At 39.8% G+C, this 18,811-nt stretch overlaps 1 protein-coding gene and 1 non-coding gene across 4 annotated transcripts in view; both read left to right on the top strand.

Moving 5' to 3' along the window:
• Positions 1-18,811, top strand: part of Arsk (arylsulfatase family member K) — a 49,403-nt gene that overhangs the window by 9,626 nt on the left and 20,966 nt on the right. For 2 of the 3 annotated variants that reach the window (XM_036207379.1, XM_036207381.1), the window contains one exon: positions 166-325. The exons of the other annotated variant lie outside the window; for it this stretch is intronic. In XM_036207379.1, coding sequence (XP_036063272.1) covers positions 166-325 — 160 coding nt within the window. The remainder of the gene's footprint in view (positions 1-165; positions 326-18,811) is intronic. 3 annotated transcript variants of the gene reach the window in all.
• Positions 13,190-13,262, top strand: Trnak-cuu. The gene has a single exon. It is a non-coding gene; the product is annotated as a tRNA-Lys (tRNA).

Below are 18,811 nucleotides of genomic sequence, written 5' to 3'. Positions count from 1 at the left end.
AACTCCTTATAAATCTTTCTTTCCAATAAAATGAGTAGCATTGAGAAATGTCTGGGAACTGCTGCTGCTGATGGCATTTCTTATTCCATATCATAGACATTATTTAATAAAACAGCCAGCCAGCTTTACCTTAATCAGTTTCTGTTATTTCTCTTTGTCCTTCAGCAATGTGGAGTGGCCTCTTCACTCACTTGACAGAATCTTGGAATAATTTTAAGGGTCTCGATCCAAATTATACAACATGGATGGATGTCATGGAGAAGCATGGCTATCAGACTCAAAAATATGGAAAACTGGACTATACTTCAGGACATCATTCCATTAGGTAAAAATTAAAACCGACAAAGTTAACCCAACGCTGGTCTCTGCTGTCATACCCTCATGTGCTGTTTTTATACGTACTTTACAATAAGGCTGAAAATAATTCTCTTACTCCCTCAATTATACCAATTTGGCCAAAGCTTAAATTTCTTTAATCTTCTTAAAATATTTAAATTGTTAATATTCTGATGGTTTTTTGTCTAAAACATTAATATCTGTAAATAATAGATTTCTAGCCTCTGAATTATTTTGTGAGTTTCTGTTATATAATATTTTTTTTCATTTTACAATCTTTGTAACAGTAGCCTTCTTGCTATTTACCATTGACAGTTCTCTAGAACTTGATGTTATTGTAACTTCTCTTTCATTTTAGTAAACCTTCAAAAGGCAAGCATCTATCTTAGCTAGGGGTTTGGCTCAGTGGTAGAGAATATGCTTAGCATGCACAAGGCCCTGGGTTCTACCCACAACACCACAAAAAGAAATGAGTAGCTAAGAACTGTGGTGAAGAGTAAAAATCTAATATCAGATTGCCTCATTTTGAATTCTAGCTTCTCTAATTACTACTAAACCTGTAGTTGTGTAAACTTGAACACACCTAAGCCCTCTGAACTTTAATATGATGACTAAACTAGATAATTAGTGCAGGAAATTGCTAACATGCAGATCTGAAACTTACCTTAACAATGCCTACCCATATGATTGTCCCTGGCTGGTGTCTGGGAACTTGGGTCTCAAGGGTATTTTTCCACTGTTCTGTAACTGATAAGCATGGCCTGGAGTGTTTGTATAATGTGATTTATGTTAAACAATCAGCTTTCTTTGGAGACAAGAATTTTGGTATGGGATAGGTCCAAGGTGCCCACATGACTAGCCTTCAATAAAAACCAGAGTATAAGTGCTCCGAGTCAGGGCAGTACTTCACATGCACTGAATAGAGACAGCGCTTTCCCCATAGTTACAACCCCATACGGGAAGAATCTGGCATACTCTGAGCTCTCTGATTGGAAGCTTGTGCCTCATTCTGTTGGTCTGCACTCTATGCATTTCTTTGTGCTGATTTAGCTGTGTGTACTTTGATATAAACAGACACCCCAGGTCCTGCAGTTCCTCCTGCAAACCTGGGTGTGATCTTCAGTTCCCTAACACTTGGGACTCCCAAGAGAAACACAAAACTAGGCAGCGCCTTGTGCCTAGTAAGTGATAATCGAGAGTGACAATAATAATAGTGATAAGAGATTGTAAACGAGAGAATTGAAAACTAAATGTCATAAAAATAGCAGTCAGGGTGATGAATTGAACAGTGTTCCACCCAAACTTGATGAGCACTGGGACTTATTTGGAAATAGTTCCTAACTACAGATGTAACTGTACAGATGTCGCAAGATGACAACTGCTATACTTAGGATAAACGCTAAATGCAGTGCCCTCCACTCTTATCAGAAGAAGGGGACAGGCACAGATGTGCAGGGGAGACAGTTAGGGTCAGAAGCAGAGACTGGAGTGACACCAGAGCAAGTCAGAGAATGTGACAGATCCCTGGAGTCACCATAAATCAGGCAGACACATTGAGCAGTCCCGCAGAGAGCCTTCAGTGAACAGTTCCGCAGAGAGCCTTCAGGAGGAACACAGCTCTACTGACACACCAGGTTCAGACTTACAGTCTCCAGAGGTGTGCGAGAGCACATTGTTGGTCTAAGTGACTCATTCTGTGGTAACTTATTAAGTAAGCCATAAGGAGGTAGTGCAGTGAATTTGCAGTTAAACGAATACTAGAATAATCTGAGTATTGTTTTTGCTCTTCTTTCTAACATTAAATTTCTCTCCTTTTCTGTGTGTGTTTGAAATCTAAAATACAGCCACACTACAGATTTAGATGTCATCTTAACATGTCTACCCACCTCTGCCTCTCATCACCAAGTGTTGGCAGTTCTACTCTAAAGCACCTCAGCTTGTTCACTTACTGCCCCTCCAGGCTCCTGTCATTCTTACCTGAGTTATTAAAATGGCTTCCAGGTGAACTCATCCCTAATGGTAATCTTTAGATATACACCTGATCAATCCCATGACTTACCTGCTCTGAATCCATGAGTATTCTTCTCTGATTTCATTAGATTCCCACATCTACAGCATGGTTTATAAGACCCCGCCTGCTTACAGTGTGATGCATGCTGCAGATTGCACCTAATCTTACTAAAATGTCTTTAATGTGCTTTTCCCCAGGGACTGCTGTACAAGGTGGGCCTCTGGGTGAACGTCTCTCCATGTATTCTGCTTTGCTTTGAGAACATAGCAGAAAGAGGAGGGCAGCCAACACGCAGTGTGGGGAGCAGTGTTACCCTGTTTACCATCTTCTCACCTTGGGCAAGTTAGTGCTCTTAAGTTTGGGTGCTCCTATTTATACCAGAATCTAATCACTCATTTAACAGCTGAGTCTTACCTGGGTTACCATTAAAGAAACTGTAACAGGAATAAATGAAGTGTGTGGCAGTTCTGAGCACAGAATAAACATCCATCTGCTGGGAAAGATTGGAGTGAAAAAGATTGGATCCAGTCAACAAGCCTTACAACTCCTCCTTTCTAGAGTGACTTACATTCCTCATTATTTCATGGAATTGCACAAATTTCTGCTGAAAATATTTCCCTTTATTTTTAAAGCGAAAACTTACTTGTGGTGGTTTGAATGAGAACCGCCCCATAGGCTCATATATTTAAACACTTGGTCTGCAATTGGTAGAACTGTTTGGGAAGGGTTGGGAGGCGTGGCCTAATTGGAGAAGGTATATCACTGTGGTGTGGGTGGGCTTCGAGCTTTCAAAAGTTCACACAATTCCCAGTCAGTTCTCTCTACCTCATGTTTGTGGATTGAAATGTGAGCCCTTAGCTACTGCTCTAACACCATGCCTGCTGTCGTGATGTTCCCTGCCATGATATTCATAACTCGCTGAAACTGTAAGTCACATAAGTGCTTTTCTATAAGTAGCCTTGGTCGAGGTGTTTTATCACAGCAATCAATGGTAACTAAGACAGAACCTGGAATCACAAGTAGGCTATTATAGAGACAGATCTGATCATGCTGCTTTTGGAAGGAATAAGGAGGATGTGGGGACCTTGGATTGGGAAAGCCATTGAATGCTATAAATGGGGCTTAATCCTAATAGGAGCAGAAAGCAGTGTGGACCTTTCGAGGCCCAGCTCAAGGTTTCAGAGGGGAACAATATTAGAAACTGGGCTAGAGACCGTTCTTGTGATATTTTAGCAAAAATGTGGCTGCTTTCTGTCCTTGTCCCCAAAATTTGCCTGAGGTTAATCTGAAAAATAATAGATTGATTTTCTAGGTCCAGGACATTTCAAGACAACCAAATGTTAACTCTGTAGTATGATTGTTGTCATACTTATGCATATCACTCTTATGCAGGTCTACATAAAAAGAGAGTGAGCAAGGCAAAAGGAAATACAAAATGTACAGTTAGAAGAGTAATAGAGCAGCAGCAAATTTAACGTTAGAGCCAGAGCAGATGCTGAGAGAGAATGGAGATGCCTGAAATGAAATAACAAGGCACCACCAGCTAATCCTGCAATTTGTGGAAGAAGGGGTTGCCTTCTAAAAAGCAGCTACCAAGGAAAATATGCAAATATCATTCAGGGAGGAGCCAAGTTCTATCCCAAGCAAGCACACAAACTTGGTGGCATCAGGCCACATGTTTTTGGCACTAAGAGTCCTGAAGGATACAGGAATAAAGGGCTGTGGAATCTTCATCAGAGATTAAGGAAACATGCTGAGGCCAGGTGTGTGGCAGGGGAGGCCCTGCGGGGCCATTGGGTGAAGCTATAAAAGTGAAGCCTTGAAGGTGTTGGAGAAACCAGAGTCATGGGGTATCTACCAGGGAGAGCTGCATACAGGGAGTATGCTGCAGTCTGCAAAGCTGGAAGTGTGGAGCCATCTGAGCCTTTTGACTTCAGACGTGGAGCCTCAGGATTTAGAGTGTACCCTGCTGGGTTCTGGTCTTGCTTGGGCCCAATATTTCCTCACTATGCCCCCATTCCTCTCTTTCAGAATGGTAAAGTATATTCTGTGTCATTATATATTAAAAGTATGTAAGTTGATTGTGATTTTTACAAGGTGTTACAGTTAAAAGATTGCCATAAGTCTCAGAAGAGACTGTTTTTTGGCCTTTTAAGAGGTGTGGAGATTGTGGTAGATTATGAGTACTTTTTAAAGTTGGACTAAGTGAATTTTGCATTATGATATGATGACAAGCCTATTGGGGTTAGGGAATAGAATGTGGTAGTTTGAATGAGAATGGCCCCCATAGGCTCATATGTTTTAAAACGTGGTCCCTTTTGGTGGAACTTTTTGGGAAAGATTAAGAAGTGTGGCCTTGGAAGAGCTGTGTCACTAAAGGTGGACTTTGAGGTTTCAAAAGCCCATGCCATTCTTGGTTAGCTTTCTCTGCCTCCTGCTTGTGAACTGAGAAGTAATCTCTCAGCTACTGCTCCAGTACCATTCCTGTCTGCCATGATGGTATTAACACACACACCCGAAACTGTAAACCCCAAATTCTTCCTTTTATAAGTTACCTTGGTTACAGTTTTATCACAGCAATGGGAAAGTAACTAAGATGATATTCTTACTTATGAAGTGCATGAAGTGTTTCTATAAAACATGCACACTGTGTAATACACAAGTCATGGTTTGTCTCTGTATTAGTGACCTACCTCCTTGACGCTCACAGTTCAAGGGACAATGAACCCTATCAGGGAGGTCGGGACAGGAAGAGCTTGAAGTGCTCATATCCCTGACCTTGAGTCGAGAGCAGAGAGAGGCAAAAGCTGGGCCTTAACTCGGTTCCTTCTGTTGCTCATAGGACCCTAGCCCCGGGAATGGCGCTGCCCACATTTAGGAGGGTCTTGCCCCTCAGTTCACCTATCTGGACATTTCCCCTAAGAAATGCCCTGAGGTTTGCCTCCTAGATGCTTCTAGATCCTCTCAAGTTGACTGTCAGAATTGACCATCACTGTCTGTCTCTTCAGACATCACTTTTCATGGCAAAAACTTTCAGAGTCCTTCTTAATATTTTGAAATGCTTGGTAGATACATACCTACCCTACCACGTAATAGAAAAACAGGATAGCTTTCTTCCGACTGGAGTTTAGGACATTGTTATAATAATGATCAATGTTTCCCCAGCCCTCAGTGTGTGTTTCTCCATTTCTGCCATGCCACACCCTCCTCAGCCACTAGTCTAGTCTCAACCTCCAGAAGATCTACTTTTTCAGGAAGGGAGACCGTGCCCTACTTGTCTTCTGTGCCTAACTGGTCTCCCTTAACCCAGTGCCCAGTTCCAGCTGTGTTAGCACATACAACAGAACTTGTTTTTCTGTGGCTGAACAGTCTTCTACCATACAAATACCACAGTTTCTTTGTCTTCTCACTGGTGGGTGAATGCTTTAGGGTGTTTTGGGTTTGTTTGTTTTTAGTTTATTTTTTTGGTTTTTGGTTTCTTTGGTTTTTGTTTTGTTTTGTTTGTTTGTTTTTGTTTTTGTTTTTGTTTTTTTGAGACAGGGTTTCTCTGTATAGCCCTGGCTGTCCTGGAACTCACTCTAGAACAGGATTAAAAGCATGCACCACTATGCCTGGCACTCTAGTGAATTTTCTTGAGAGTCTGTTTAATTTCTATTTTTAAAAATTCTGTGTGTGTGTGTGTGTGTGTGTGTGTGTGTGTGTGTGTGTGTGTGTGTGTGTGGTGGGAGAGGACTAAAGAGGGGACACTCACATATTCACATGCCGTGGTGCATGTTGAGGTCAAAGGACAACTCTCCAGAGTCAGCTCTCTTCTTCCATCTTGTAGGTTCTAGAAAATGAACCTGGGTCTTCAAGCACTTTTATCTGCCCAACCTTTTTACCTCCCACGTGTCATTTCTTGGCTTATCGATTTACCCCTGCCCTTAAAAGGGCACCCTAATTAATCTCTGCGTCTTTCTGTTTCTTGCACTGAATTACCATGAATCTGGCTTTCTCTTAGAACCTCTTTCTGACAGGAAGTTAGAAATATTAAAATTTCAAAAATAAGGCATATAATGAATATGAGAAGTTTTAGACTTTTATAATTTAATAGTAAAGTTGAAATATCTAAAAGGTGTGTGGGTAAACTAGCAAATGTAGTAGCATAGGCATTCTTAGCAGTGAAATCTTAACTACTTTCAAGTGTCACAGACAGCATTTGGTACCTTTTAGAAACCTTTCTGAGAGTTGAATGAGATTTTTACTCAGTATAGTTCTGAATATGACAATCATTTTTCATTAAGTTCTTTGGTTTGGTTTGGTTTGGTTTGGTTTGGTTTGGTTTGGTTTGGTTTTGGTGAGTATTGGGGATCCTCATGCATGCTAGGAAAGTGTTTTCTATGCAAACCACTCATGAACTTCTTTAAACTGGGAGAATATTCCTTTGAGCCCACCTACACAACATTGGGCGTTGTTCAGGGTAACGAGAACATGACTGTAATATAAGGACTTGCATGCATTGATGGGGAATTGGATTATAAGTCTGTGATCAAGGCCTGTCACACACTTCTCTCAAGACATAGAACTAGGGAACAATTTTGAATCCAGTACAGATTGAATGGCCTCAATGTTAAGCATTGATGGCACTTTGATCTTAACAACCTGAATCATGAGTTGTTTTCCCCGTCTACTCTAGGCCTTGGTTTTTGTTTAACTGCATCACTTCCAACCATGAACCTACTCGATTTAGGCTCCATTTCCTTTGTGACCCTCTACCTCATAGCTGCGTTTTTCTGTTTTGTTTTGTTCTTTTTCAATTAAAGTTCTGTAAAGGATCATAAGTCGAACTCACACTTCATGCTAGAATTCTCATAATTGCTGATCAGGTTAAGAACATAGAGATTTAGTCTCTAATATAAAAATATGAAAGAAAGAACAAATTTGAAGTTTAGTCATAATGAGAAAAGAGCATTCAGTATGGAATGGTGGATTCCGTTTTTTAATATAGGATTCATAAGATTGGTTCAGAAATTTGCAAAGGAATTTTTAGAACTACCATTTTTCTATACAAAAGAATTATTGTTTCTACAGTTCCAACAAAAACAGTGTGGAGGGAGAGAACAGCAGAACTGGAATTCTAGGCTGATAGGCTCTGTGGGAGACTTAGGAAGCTGCAGGGTTGCCTTTGTTGCTGTTGAAAGAAAACTCATTTCTCATAATCGATTTTAATGTGTGATTTTTCTTCAGATGTACTTGTTACTATATAAATTAATCCTTGCTACCTGTGAATTGTACCCAGTGTTACAGCAGGAGAGCTGGAGCAGAAAACCCACACAGCAGTGGCTCATAGAAAAATTTATGCAGTAATTAATTGGCAATGTGGTAGGTAGTTTTATTTCTCATCTGTATTAGCAAGGAATAAATCACAGTTTAGTAAAGGATGAAAATAAGGTCAAGTTTTAAAGCTGTCTGTGATGATAAAGCTAGGCCAAAATTAACTTAATTTGAATTGTTGTTGTACCATAAGAGGACCATGTTAGTAAGATTCCTGTTGCTGTTTCTGAGATACAGCCGGCTGGGATTAACAGTTTTTATAATTTGACCAAAGAAAAAGATCAGTGTTAATAAAGTTAATCAACAGAAAGGCTAGTGATCCTCCCTTGGTCTGGATCCATTCCTGACTGAATCATAGGGTTAAGTGGGACTGGCATGAACAGAACCCTGAGTTTGTCTACACTGAATCATTCCAAAGACAAGCAGCTAGTTATGTTGTGTTACAGTTTACTTCTTAGTAATTTCCTAGTAATATTTCCCACAGAACACTGCTAAGGTAACAAGGAAGTAGTTTAGTTCCTCACATTCTTTGTGAGTCCCAGGGGTGTTGTGACCCCTAAAACTTTTCCTCTAACATGATGACATTGTTTAGCAATGATGCAAACAGAAGACTGAGAAGCTAATGTCATGTGCTTTAAAAGTATGTGAATTTTACCCAGAAAATCCTATTTTGGATTCTCCCATCTGTTAGAATTCATTGTTATGTATAATTTTGTTAAAATTCTACTCTTCAATATTTTTATTGAAATATATTAACTATGTACTATGAAAAAATATTTTTATTATAGCTGCTTCAATTTCTTTATCTGCCTTCAGTACGAAGGTGAAAAGAAAGCATTTTTTCCCCCTTTTGAGACAGAGTTTCTCTTTGTAACTGCTCTGGCTGTCCTAGAACTTAACTTTGTAAATCAGGCTGTCCTCAAACTCACAGAGGTCCTCCTGACTCTGCCTCCCGAGTGCTGGGATTAAAGATGTGTGCCTCATTACCCATGGGCCATAAGTCATTTTCTGGACTGAAATTCTTCTGAGTATTATGTTTTAACATAAAATATGATTTTGTTGGGGTTGTTATCTAGATTCTTAAAAATATTTCTAATCTGATAGAACACTTCAAAGGTACTTATATTAATAGAGACTATAAAGCAAGTTTCTTGGCAATGTTGAGTATGCTCCATAAGCAACAACAGCTTCATAAACATGGACATTTTTTGGAAACATCAAATAGCATGTGACACAGACAAAAGACTTCCAAAACTTGAGTTGATTAAATCATTAATATGTGTAAGTCTACAAAGACAAAAACGTAACTACATTATAACAAATAAGAAAGTTGCATCAATATTGTGGCAGTTCAGACCATGGCTAAACTGTTTTTTAGTGAGAGAAACTAGAACAAGGAACATATTAAAACATAGAATTTAGAAATGCAAGAAGTACTAATGGGAGATAGGATTTTTTAAATACAAATGCTTTCATGATGCAAAGAAATTACAGTAACTGGTTAGAAATATTCTTTTCTGAGAGAAAGATGCTAAAATGCTAGGTAATTCAATGCAAAAGAAAAATGCTAGGAATATGAAATACTTTAACTAATGTCTTAGTTATGGTTACTATTGATGTGATAATACACTGTAACCAAAGTAACGTGGGAAGGAAAGGATTTCTTCAGCTTATGCTTCCACATCACTGTTCATCATTGAAGGAAGTCAGGGCAGGAACTCAAGCAGGGCAGGAACCTGGAGGCAGGAGCTGATGCAGAGGCCATGAAGGAGTGCTGCTTACTGGCCTGCTCCTCATGCCTTGCTCAGCCTGCTTTGTTCTATCACCCAGGACCACCAGTCCAGGGCAGCACCACCCACAATGGTTTGGTTCTCCCCCATCAATCGCTAATTAAGAAAATGCCCTACGGCTTGATCTTTTGGAATTGAGATTCTCTCCTTTCAGATAACTCTAGCTTGTATCAAACTGACCTAAGACCAGCCAGCACAACTAAATATCTTCCTCTACAAAAAATTAACTAGTCTAAGCAATCTATCACAGTCTTAACACAAATGAATATTCAATTGTTTTCCATAATTTTTATTTTTTTCCTTTTTTTAATTAAGAGATCTTCTACTCATCCTACATATCAACCCCAGATTCCCCTGTCCTCCCTCCTCCCACCCTCAGCTCTCCCCCTAAACCCATTCCCCATTCCCACCTCCTCCAAGGCAAGGTCTCCCATGGGGAGTCAGCAGAGCCTGGCACACTCAGTTGAGGCAGGTCCAAGGCCCCTCCTCCCTGCATAAACACTACACAAAGTGTCCCCACCATAGGCACCAGTCTCCAAAAAGCTGGCTCATACACTAGGGACAGGTCCCAGTCCCACTGCCTGAGGGCCCCCCAAACAGTTCAAGTTGAACAACTGTACCACCCATCCAGAGAGCCCACCCAGTCCAGTACCATGAGAGAGCTCCTCAGCTATTGGTCCACAGTTTATGTGTTTCCACCAGTTTGGCTAGCTGTCTCCTCACTTTTTACAATCATGGTCTTGATATCTGTTGCTCATAGAATCCCTCCTCTCTCTCATCGATTGGACTCCTGGAGCACTGCCTGTGACCCAGCCATGGATCTCTGCATCTGCCTCCATCAGTCACTGGATGAGGGTTCTATCATGACAGGGTATTTGGCCTTCTGATCACCAGAGTAGGTCAACTCAGGCACCCTCTCAACCATTGCCAGTAGTCTATGGTGGAATCAACTTTGTGGATTCCTGGGGACCTCCCTAGTACTCTGTTTCTCCCTATTCCCATGATGTCTTCATTTATCATGTATCTCTTTCCTTGTTCTCCCACTCTGTTCCTGATCCAGCTCGAACCTCTCACTTCTTGATGCTTCTTTTCCCCTACCCTTGCCCTCCATTATGCTCCCTTACCCCCAGTTTGTTCCTATCGATCTCATCCATTTCTCCATCACTGGGTGATACCTGTCTTTCTTAGGGTCCACCTTACCAGCTAGCTTCCTTGGAGCTGTGAGCTGCAGTCTGGCCATCCTTTGCTCCACATCTAGTATGCACAAATGAGTGAGTACATACCATGTTTGTCTTTTGGAGTCTGGGTTACCTCACTCAGGATGATATTTTCTAGTTCCATCCATTTGCCTGCAAACTTCATGATGTCATTGTTTTTCTCTGCTGAGTAGTACTCCATTGTGTATATGTGCCACATTTTCTTTATCCATTCTTCAGTTGAGGGGCATCTAGGTTGTTTCCAGATTCTGGTTAATATAAATAATGCTGCTATGCACATAATTGAGCATGTGTCCTTGTGGTATGATTGAGCATTCCTTGGGTATATGCCCAAGAGTGGTATAGCTGGGTCTTGAGGAGATTGGTTCCCAATTTTCTGAGAAACTGCCAAAATGAATTCCAAAGTGGCTGTACAACTTTGCATCCCACCAACAGTGCTCCACATCCTCTTCAACATAAGCTGTCTTCTGTGTTTTTGATGTTAACCATTCTGACAGGTGTAAGATGGTATCTCAGAGTCGTTTTGGTTTGCATTTCCCTGATGCCTAAGGATGTTGAGTAATTCCTTAAATGTCTTTCAGCCATTTGAGCTGCTTCTGTTGAGAATTCTCTGTTTAGCTCTATAGCCCATTTTTTTAATTGGACTGTTAAGTATTTTGATGTCTAGTTTCTTGAGTTCTTTATATATTCTGGAGATCAGCTATTGGTGAAATTATTAAGGCCACTCCACATAGTTAAAAGGGAGGTTTATTTTGTGGGCTAACTTACAAATGAAGGGGTAGGTTGCAGGGTCTGGCAAAGGTATAGCGCAGTACGGCGGTGTTCTCTGGAGAACTCTGCTCGGTCTACCTCCAGCATCCAGCGTCCCGGAACCAAGAGAGTGACCTCCTCCTGATCCTCGGTCTTCTGCTCCCTCCTCTGCCCCGCCTTGTGGGCATGATCATTACCGAAGCCTCAATGGGGGTTGGAACTTCCAGGCCAATGCTGGGATGGCTATCCACTACATCTCCCCCTTTTGTCTAAATAAGAAAGTTCTAACCTAATACAAGACTATATACAAAGAGATGGGTTGTCAAATATTATCCAGGAGTAATGAGGGATAATGACTTAGATAAGTTGAAATTACAATAAGTGCAAACAATATCAAGCAAAAAACACATAGTAAAATCCAGGGAAGTCTAGGGCATGGGTAGATGGCATGTTACAAGGATCATTCCAAAAGGTGTCCTATCCTAAAGAACCTGAGTCTAATACTTAATATATTCTATCTAAGATATTATATATGTATATATACTAAGTTGTAACTATAACTGCTAATCTTCAACCTCATCAAAGACCCGAGAAGGAATATAATAATACCTGAGAAATGGGAGAAGGATGCAAGCAACTTTTGGGAGTCTTGCAAGAGTAGACAGAGACAGATGGCAGCCTGGACAGTCACCTAACGGTTCTCAGCATCGTTGGTGCATTCAAATTGGCTACAGGCCTAGAGTATCTGACAGACCATTTTCAGAAGCAGGAATTCTGAAAGACCATCTTACCCTGTCTTGGCAAAGTATGGTGGTCGCTTTCCTTGTGTCCCGCTTGTCCAGAAAGGACAGCATTTGTACTGTCAGCAGTTGAGGCAAGGGCAGTTCTTTGCCCAGTAGGCCATTTTGTGCCAAGAAGACAAACTTCCAAATGGAAATGTCTTAGAAGCCCAACATTCTCTCAGGATCAAATTGGTGCTGCCAGGAGTAATTGTGTCTCACGTCAACAGAATTCTAAATTATTTAAATGCCATATTCTCTAGGTCCATGAAGTGTTTGAAGATTACCTGTCCATCTGACCTATGTATATCTAAATCTGGATAACCTAACTAACATAGTTATAGAGATGACAAGCATAGGTGACAATAACTCTGTAAGTCTCATCTACCTAAACAACCTAAGGACTAAGGCTTCCTATAAATAAGGCAAACAGTCTGTAAGCAAATGTACAGTAAAAGGATAATGACTTCAAATTGTGACAATACACAAAATATCTTTAACAGAGGTAGGAATGTATAGTGCAATATGCAATATGATAATAATCCTAAATATATATCAGTATACAGAATATCTTAAACAGAAGTAGAACATACATACAGTATGACAGACATAAATTCACATTTGTATCAATATACAAATATTTCAAATAAGAGTAAAAATATGTGTACAATATAACAAACATAGTTCTGTATTTGTATCAATATACAAATTATCTTAAATAGGAATATAAAAAGTTTATATTTGTATCAACATATAAGAATTCATAACAGTGCAAGGGCTCATCGGTTAAGAGCACTGGCTGGTCTTCCAGAGGTCCTGAGTTCAATTCCCAGCATCCACATGGTGGCTCACAACCATCTGTAATGGGATCTGGTGCCCTCTTCTGGCCTGCAGGCATACATGCAGACAGAACACTGTATATATAATAAATAAATAAATAAATAAATAAATAAATAAATAAATAAATAAATCTTTAAAGGGGGGGGAAAAAAAGCCCGGCTAGCTCAGTCGGTAGAGCATGAGACTCTTAATCTCAGGGTCGTGGGTTCGTGCCCCACATTGGGCACCAGATATTGGTGAAATTATTAAGGCCACTCCACATAGTTAAAAGGGAGGTTTATTTTGTGGGCTAACTTACAAATGAAGGGGTAGGTTGCAGGGTCTGGCAAAGGTATAGCGCAGTACGGCGGTGTTCTCTGGAGAACTCTGCTCGGTCTACCTCCAGCGTCCAGCGTCCCGGAACCAAGAGAGTGACCTCCTCCTGATCCTCGGTCTTCTGCTCCCTCCTCTGCCCCGCCTTGTGGGCGTGATCATTACCGAAGCCTCAATGGGGGTTGGAACTTCCAGGCCAATGCTGGCATGACTATCCACTACAATCAGCCCTCTGTCAGATGTGGGGTTAGTGAAGATCTTTTTCCATTCTGTAGCCTGTCTTTTTGTCTTATTGACTGTGTCCTTTGCCTTACAAAAGCTTCTCAGTTTCAAGAGGTCCCATTTATTAATTGTTGTTCTCAGTGTCTGTGCTACTGGTGTTATATTTAGGAAGTGATCTCCGGTGCCAATGTGTTCAAGAATTCTTCCTCCTTTCTCTTCTATAAGGTTCAGAGTAACTGGATTTATGTTGAGGTCTTTGATCCACTTGGACTTGAGTTTTGTGTATGGTAACAGATATGGATCTATTTGCAATCTTCTACATGTTGACACCCAGTTATGCTAGCACCATTTGTTGAAGATGCTTTCTTTTTTTCTATGGTACAGTTTTGGGTTCTTTGTCAAAAATTATATGTTCATAGGTGTGTGCATTAATGTCAGGGTCTTCAGCTCGGTTCCATTGGTCCACATGTCGGTTTTTATGCTAGTACCAAGCTGTTCTTATTACTGTAGGTCTATAGTAGAGCTGGAGGTCAAGGATCGTGATGCCTCCAGAGGTTGCTTTATTATACAGGATTCTTTTAGTTATCCTAGGTTTTTTGTTTTTCCATATGAAGTTGAGTGTTACTCTTTCCAGGTCTGTGAAGAATTGTGTTGGGATTTTGATGAGGATTGCATTGAATCTGTAGATTGCTTTTGGTAAGATCGCCATTTTTACTATGTTAATCCTACCTATCCATGAGCATGGAAGATCTTTCCATTTTCTGATATCTTCTTCAATTTCTTTCTTCAGAGACTTAAAGTTCTTGTCATACAGGTCCTTCACATACTTAGTTAGAGTATCCCCAAGGTATTTTATATTATTAGTGGCTATTGTAAAGGGTGATGTGTCTCCAATTTCTTTCTCAGCCCATTCATCATTTGTATATAGGAGGGCTACTAATTTTTTTTTAGTTAATCTTGTATCCTGCCTCATTACTGAAGGTGTTTATCAGCTGTAGGAGTTCCTTGGTTGAGTTTTTGGGGTCACTTATGTATACTATCATGTCATCTGCAAATAGGGAGAGCTTGACTTCTTCCTTTCCAATTTGTATCCCCTTAATCTCTTTTTGTTGTCTTATTGCTCTAGCTAGATCTTCAAGTACTATATTGAATAAATATGGGAAGAGCGGACAGCCTTGTCTTGTTCCTGATTTAAGTGGAATCACTTTGAGTTTCTGTCCACTTAATTTGATGTTGGCTGTTGGCTTGTTGTAAATTGCCTTTATTATGTTTAGGTATGTTAACTGAATTCCTGATCTCCCCAAGACCTTTATTATGAAGAGGTGTTGGATTTTGTCAAAGGCCTTTTCAGCATCTAATGAAATGATCATGTGTTTTTTTTCTTTCAGTTTGTTTATGTGGTGTATTACATTGACAGACTTTCATATGTTGAACCGACCTTTCATCTCTGGGATGATGCCTGCTTGATCATGGTGGATAATTGTTTTGATGTGTTCTTGGAGTCTGTTCGCCAATATTTTATTGAGTATTTTTGCATCAATGTTCACGAGGGAGTTTGGTCTGTAATTCTTTTTCTTTGCTGCATCTTCGTTTGGCTTAGGAATCAGAGTAACTGTAGCCTCATAAAAGGAGTTTGGTAAGGTTCTTTTTGTTTCTATTGTGTGGAACAATTTAAAGATCTTCTTTGAAGATCTGGTAGAATTCTGCGCTGAAACCATCTAGTCCTGGGTAGCATGAATCTTAAAAGTTCTTATTAATAAAATCAAACCTGAGGCCAGTTATTGGGGTGAATGTTGGAAGATCAGAGAAGCAGAACAAGCCACAGCTACCTCACCTCGCCAGTTCCTCAGCTGATCTTGTTTCCTCAGACTGGAAGCCTCTGTGTCCTTATCCAAATGAATCTCAACTCAACTGCTGCTCCAAAGCCTGAAAGCTTAATCAGCTAAAAGCTTCTAGTTTCTGGTTTTCACGTCTTATATATCTTTCTGCTTTCTGCCATCATTCCCTGGGATTAAAGGCTCACTTCTTGGGATTAAAGGCATGTGTCACCATGCTTGGCTGTTTCCAATGTGGCCTTGAATTTAGAGAGATCCAGGGGGGTTTCTGCCTCTGGAATGCTAGGATTAAAGGTGTGTGTGCCACCATTTTCTAGCCTCTGTATCTAATGGCTGTTCTGTTCTTTGATCCCTGAGAAGTTTATTAGGGTGCACAATATTTTGGGGAACACAATATGACCACAGGTCCTGGGCTTTTTTTGGTTAGGAGACTTTTAATGACTGTTTCTATTTCTTTAAGGGGTTATTGGTCTATTTAAATAGTTTATCTGGTCTTGATTTAACTTAGGTATGTGCCCATTTCTTGTAGATTTTCCAATTTTGGGGAGTACAGGTTTTTTAGTATGACCTGATGATTCTCTGGATTTCCTCATAGTCAGTTGTTATGTCTCCCTTTTCATTTCTGATTTTGTTAATTTGGATGCTCTCTCTCTGCCTTTTGGTTAGTCTAGATAAGGGCTTGTCTATCTTGTTGATTTTCTCAAAGAACCAACTCTTTGTTTCATTGATTCTTTGTATTGTTCTCTTTGTTTTTATTTATTGATTTCAGCCCTCAATTTGATTATTTCCTGGCATCTATTCCTTCTGGGTGAGTTTGCTTCTTTTTGTTCTAGAGCTTTCAGATGTGCTGTTAAATTACTAGTGTGAGATTTCTCCAGCTTCTTTATGTGGGCATTTAGTGCTATGAATTTCCCTCTTCGCACTGCTTTCATAGTATCCCATAAGTTTGGGTATGTTGTACTTTCATTTTCATTGAATTCTAGGAAATTTTTCATTTCTTTATTTCTTTCTTGACCCATTGGTGATTCATTTGGGCATTATTCAGTTTCCATGAGATTGTAGGCTTTCTGTAATTTTTGTTGTTGAAATCTAACTTTAAACCATGGTGGTCTGATAGAACACAGGAGGTTATTCCAATTGTTTTGTATCTGTTGAGATTTGCTTTGTGACCAAGTATGTGGTCGATTTTAGAGAAGGTTCCATGGGGTGCTGAGAAGAAGGTGTATTCTTTTTTGTTAGGGTGGAATGTTCTATAGACATCGATTAAGTCCATTTGAGTCATAACATCAGTTAGACCCCTTATTTCTTCGTTAAGTTTCGATCTGGCAGATCTATCCAATGGTGAGAGTGGGGTGTTGAAGTCTCCCACTATTAATGTATGAGGTTTTACATGTGATTTAAGCTTTAGTAATATTTCTTTTACATATGTGGGTGTCCTTGTGTTTGGGGCATAAATGTTCAGAATTGAAACTTCATCTTGGTGGGTCTTTCCTGAGATGAGTATGTAATGTCCTTCTGGGTCTCTTTTGGTTGATTTTAGTTTGAAGTCTATTTTGCTGGATATTAGGATAGCTACACCAGCTTTTTTCTTAAGACCATTTGATTGGAATTACTTTTCTCGCCTTTTATTCTGAGGTAGTGTCTATCTTTGAATTTGAGGTGTGTTTCTTGTATGCAGCAGAAAGATAGGTCCTGCTTTCATATCCATTCTGTTAGCCTGTGTCTTTTTTTACAGGTGAGTTAAGTCCATTGGTATTAAGGGATATTAATGACTAGTGATTGTTCATTCCTGTTATCTTTTCATGGTAGTGTGTGTGTATTTCTCTTCTTTGGGATTTACTGCTGTGGAGTTATCTATTGCCTGTGTTTTTGTGGGTGTATCTGACTTCCTTAGGTTAAAATTTTCCTTCTAGTGCTTTCTGTAGGGCTGGTTTTGTGGATAGGTATTGTTTAAATCTGGCTTTGTCTTGGAATGTCTTGTTCACTCCATCTATGGTAATTGAAAGTTTTGCTGGGTATATTAGTCTCTTAGTGTCTGCACTACATCTGTCCAGTTCCTTCTGGCTTTCAAAGTCTCCTTTGAGAAGTCGGTTATTCTGATGGGTCTGTCTCTATAAGTCACTTGGCCTTTTTCTTTTGCTGCTCTTAATATTCTTTCTTTATTCTATATAGTTGTTTGATTATTATGTGGCAAAGGCACTTTTTTGGGGGGGTCTAGTCTGTTTGGAGTTCTATAGGCTTTTTGTATCTTCATAGGTATTTCCTTCTTTAAGTTGGGAAAGCTTTCTTCTATGATCTTGTTGAATATATTTTCTGTGTCTTTGAGTTGGTATTCTCCTTCTTCTATCCCTATTGTTCTTAGGTTTGTGTTGCTGTGTGTGGGTTCACCCGGGTCGGTGGAATGAAGACACAGGTATCTTAAGAATGAATTTAGCCTATCATGGCTGCAGGGGGGTCCAGCCTAGAAGGACTGAAGCACTCTTCCCTTCACCTAGGGCATATTTATTTACTCTTTTTTACAGTTTAGATAGTTAATTTCCATACCTTCAAAGCAACCCAAAAGGAGCTCCCAGAGACCAAATGCCAGATGCAAATTACTTGATCTATCAGGTACCATGATTTTCCTGGTTTCCTGGACCAAGTTTTGCATAGGCCTTTGATCCTTGCAGGACTCTCTGATCCTTGACTTTCAGACAAGATTCACATAGGTGATAAGGGAAATAAAAGGTAAGAGAAACAAAAGGTGTGGTTAAACAATGGAAGGATTAGGGCAAGGCACTGCTCTCTGTAGCCACGCCAGGAGCTCTGCAGGAATGCCATTACAGGTTTGGCCTTTTCATTGTGTCCCAGATTTCCTCCACATTTTGTGTTATGACTTTTTGGGCTTTGGTATTTTCTTTGACTGATGAATCTATTTCCTCTATTGTATTGTCTACGCCTGAGATTCTCTCTTCCATCTCTTGTATTCTGTTGGTTTTGCTTGTATCTGTGTTTTCTGTTTGTTTACTCAAATTTTCTATTTCCAGCATTCCCTCTGTTTATGTCTTCTTCATTGTTTCTATTTCTCTTTTCAGATCTTGAACTGTTTCCCTCACATGTTTAATTGCTTTTTCATGGTTTTCTTGGCTTTCTTTAAGGGATTTATTGATTTCTTCCAATTTTTTGTCTTTTCCACAATTTTTTTTATTGATTTATCCCAAATTTTTGTTTGTCTTTTCCTCAATTTCTTTAAGGGAATTTTTTATTTTTTTCTTGAAAGGCCTCTACCATCTTCATGAAGCTATTTTTATGTTCACTTTCTTCTGCTTCTTTACATTGTGATATTCAGGTCTTGCTGTTGGAGGAGGGCTAGATTCTGGTGATGCTATATTGCTCTTTATGTTGTTGTATGTATTTTTGCATTAAC

The sequence above is a fragment of the Onychomys torridus genome, chromosome 15 (assembly GCF_903995425.1).
Source record: "Onychomys torridus chromosome 15, mOncTor1.1, whole genome shotgun sequence".
NCBI lineage: Eukaryota > Metazoa > Chordata > Mammalia > Rodentia > Cricetidae > Onychomys > Onychomys torridus.
The sequence above is the reverse complement of the archived record's forward strand: the minus strand, read 5'-3'. Positions and strand labels throughout refer to the sequence as shown.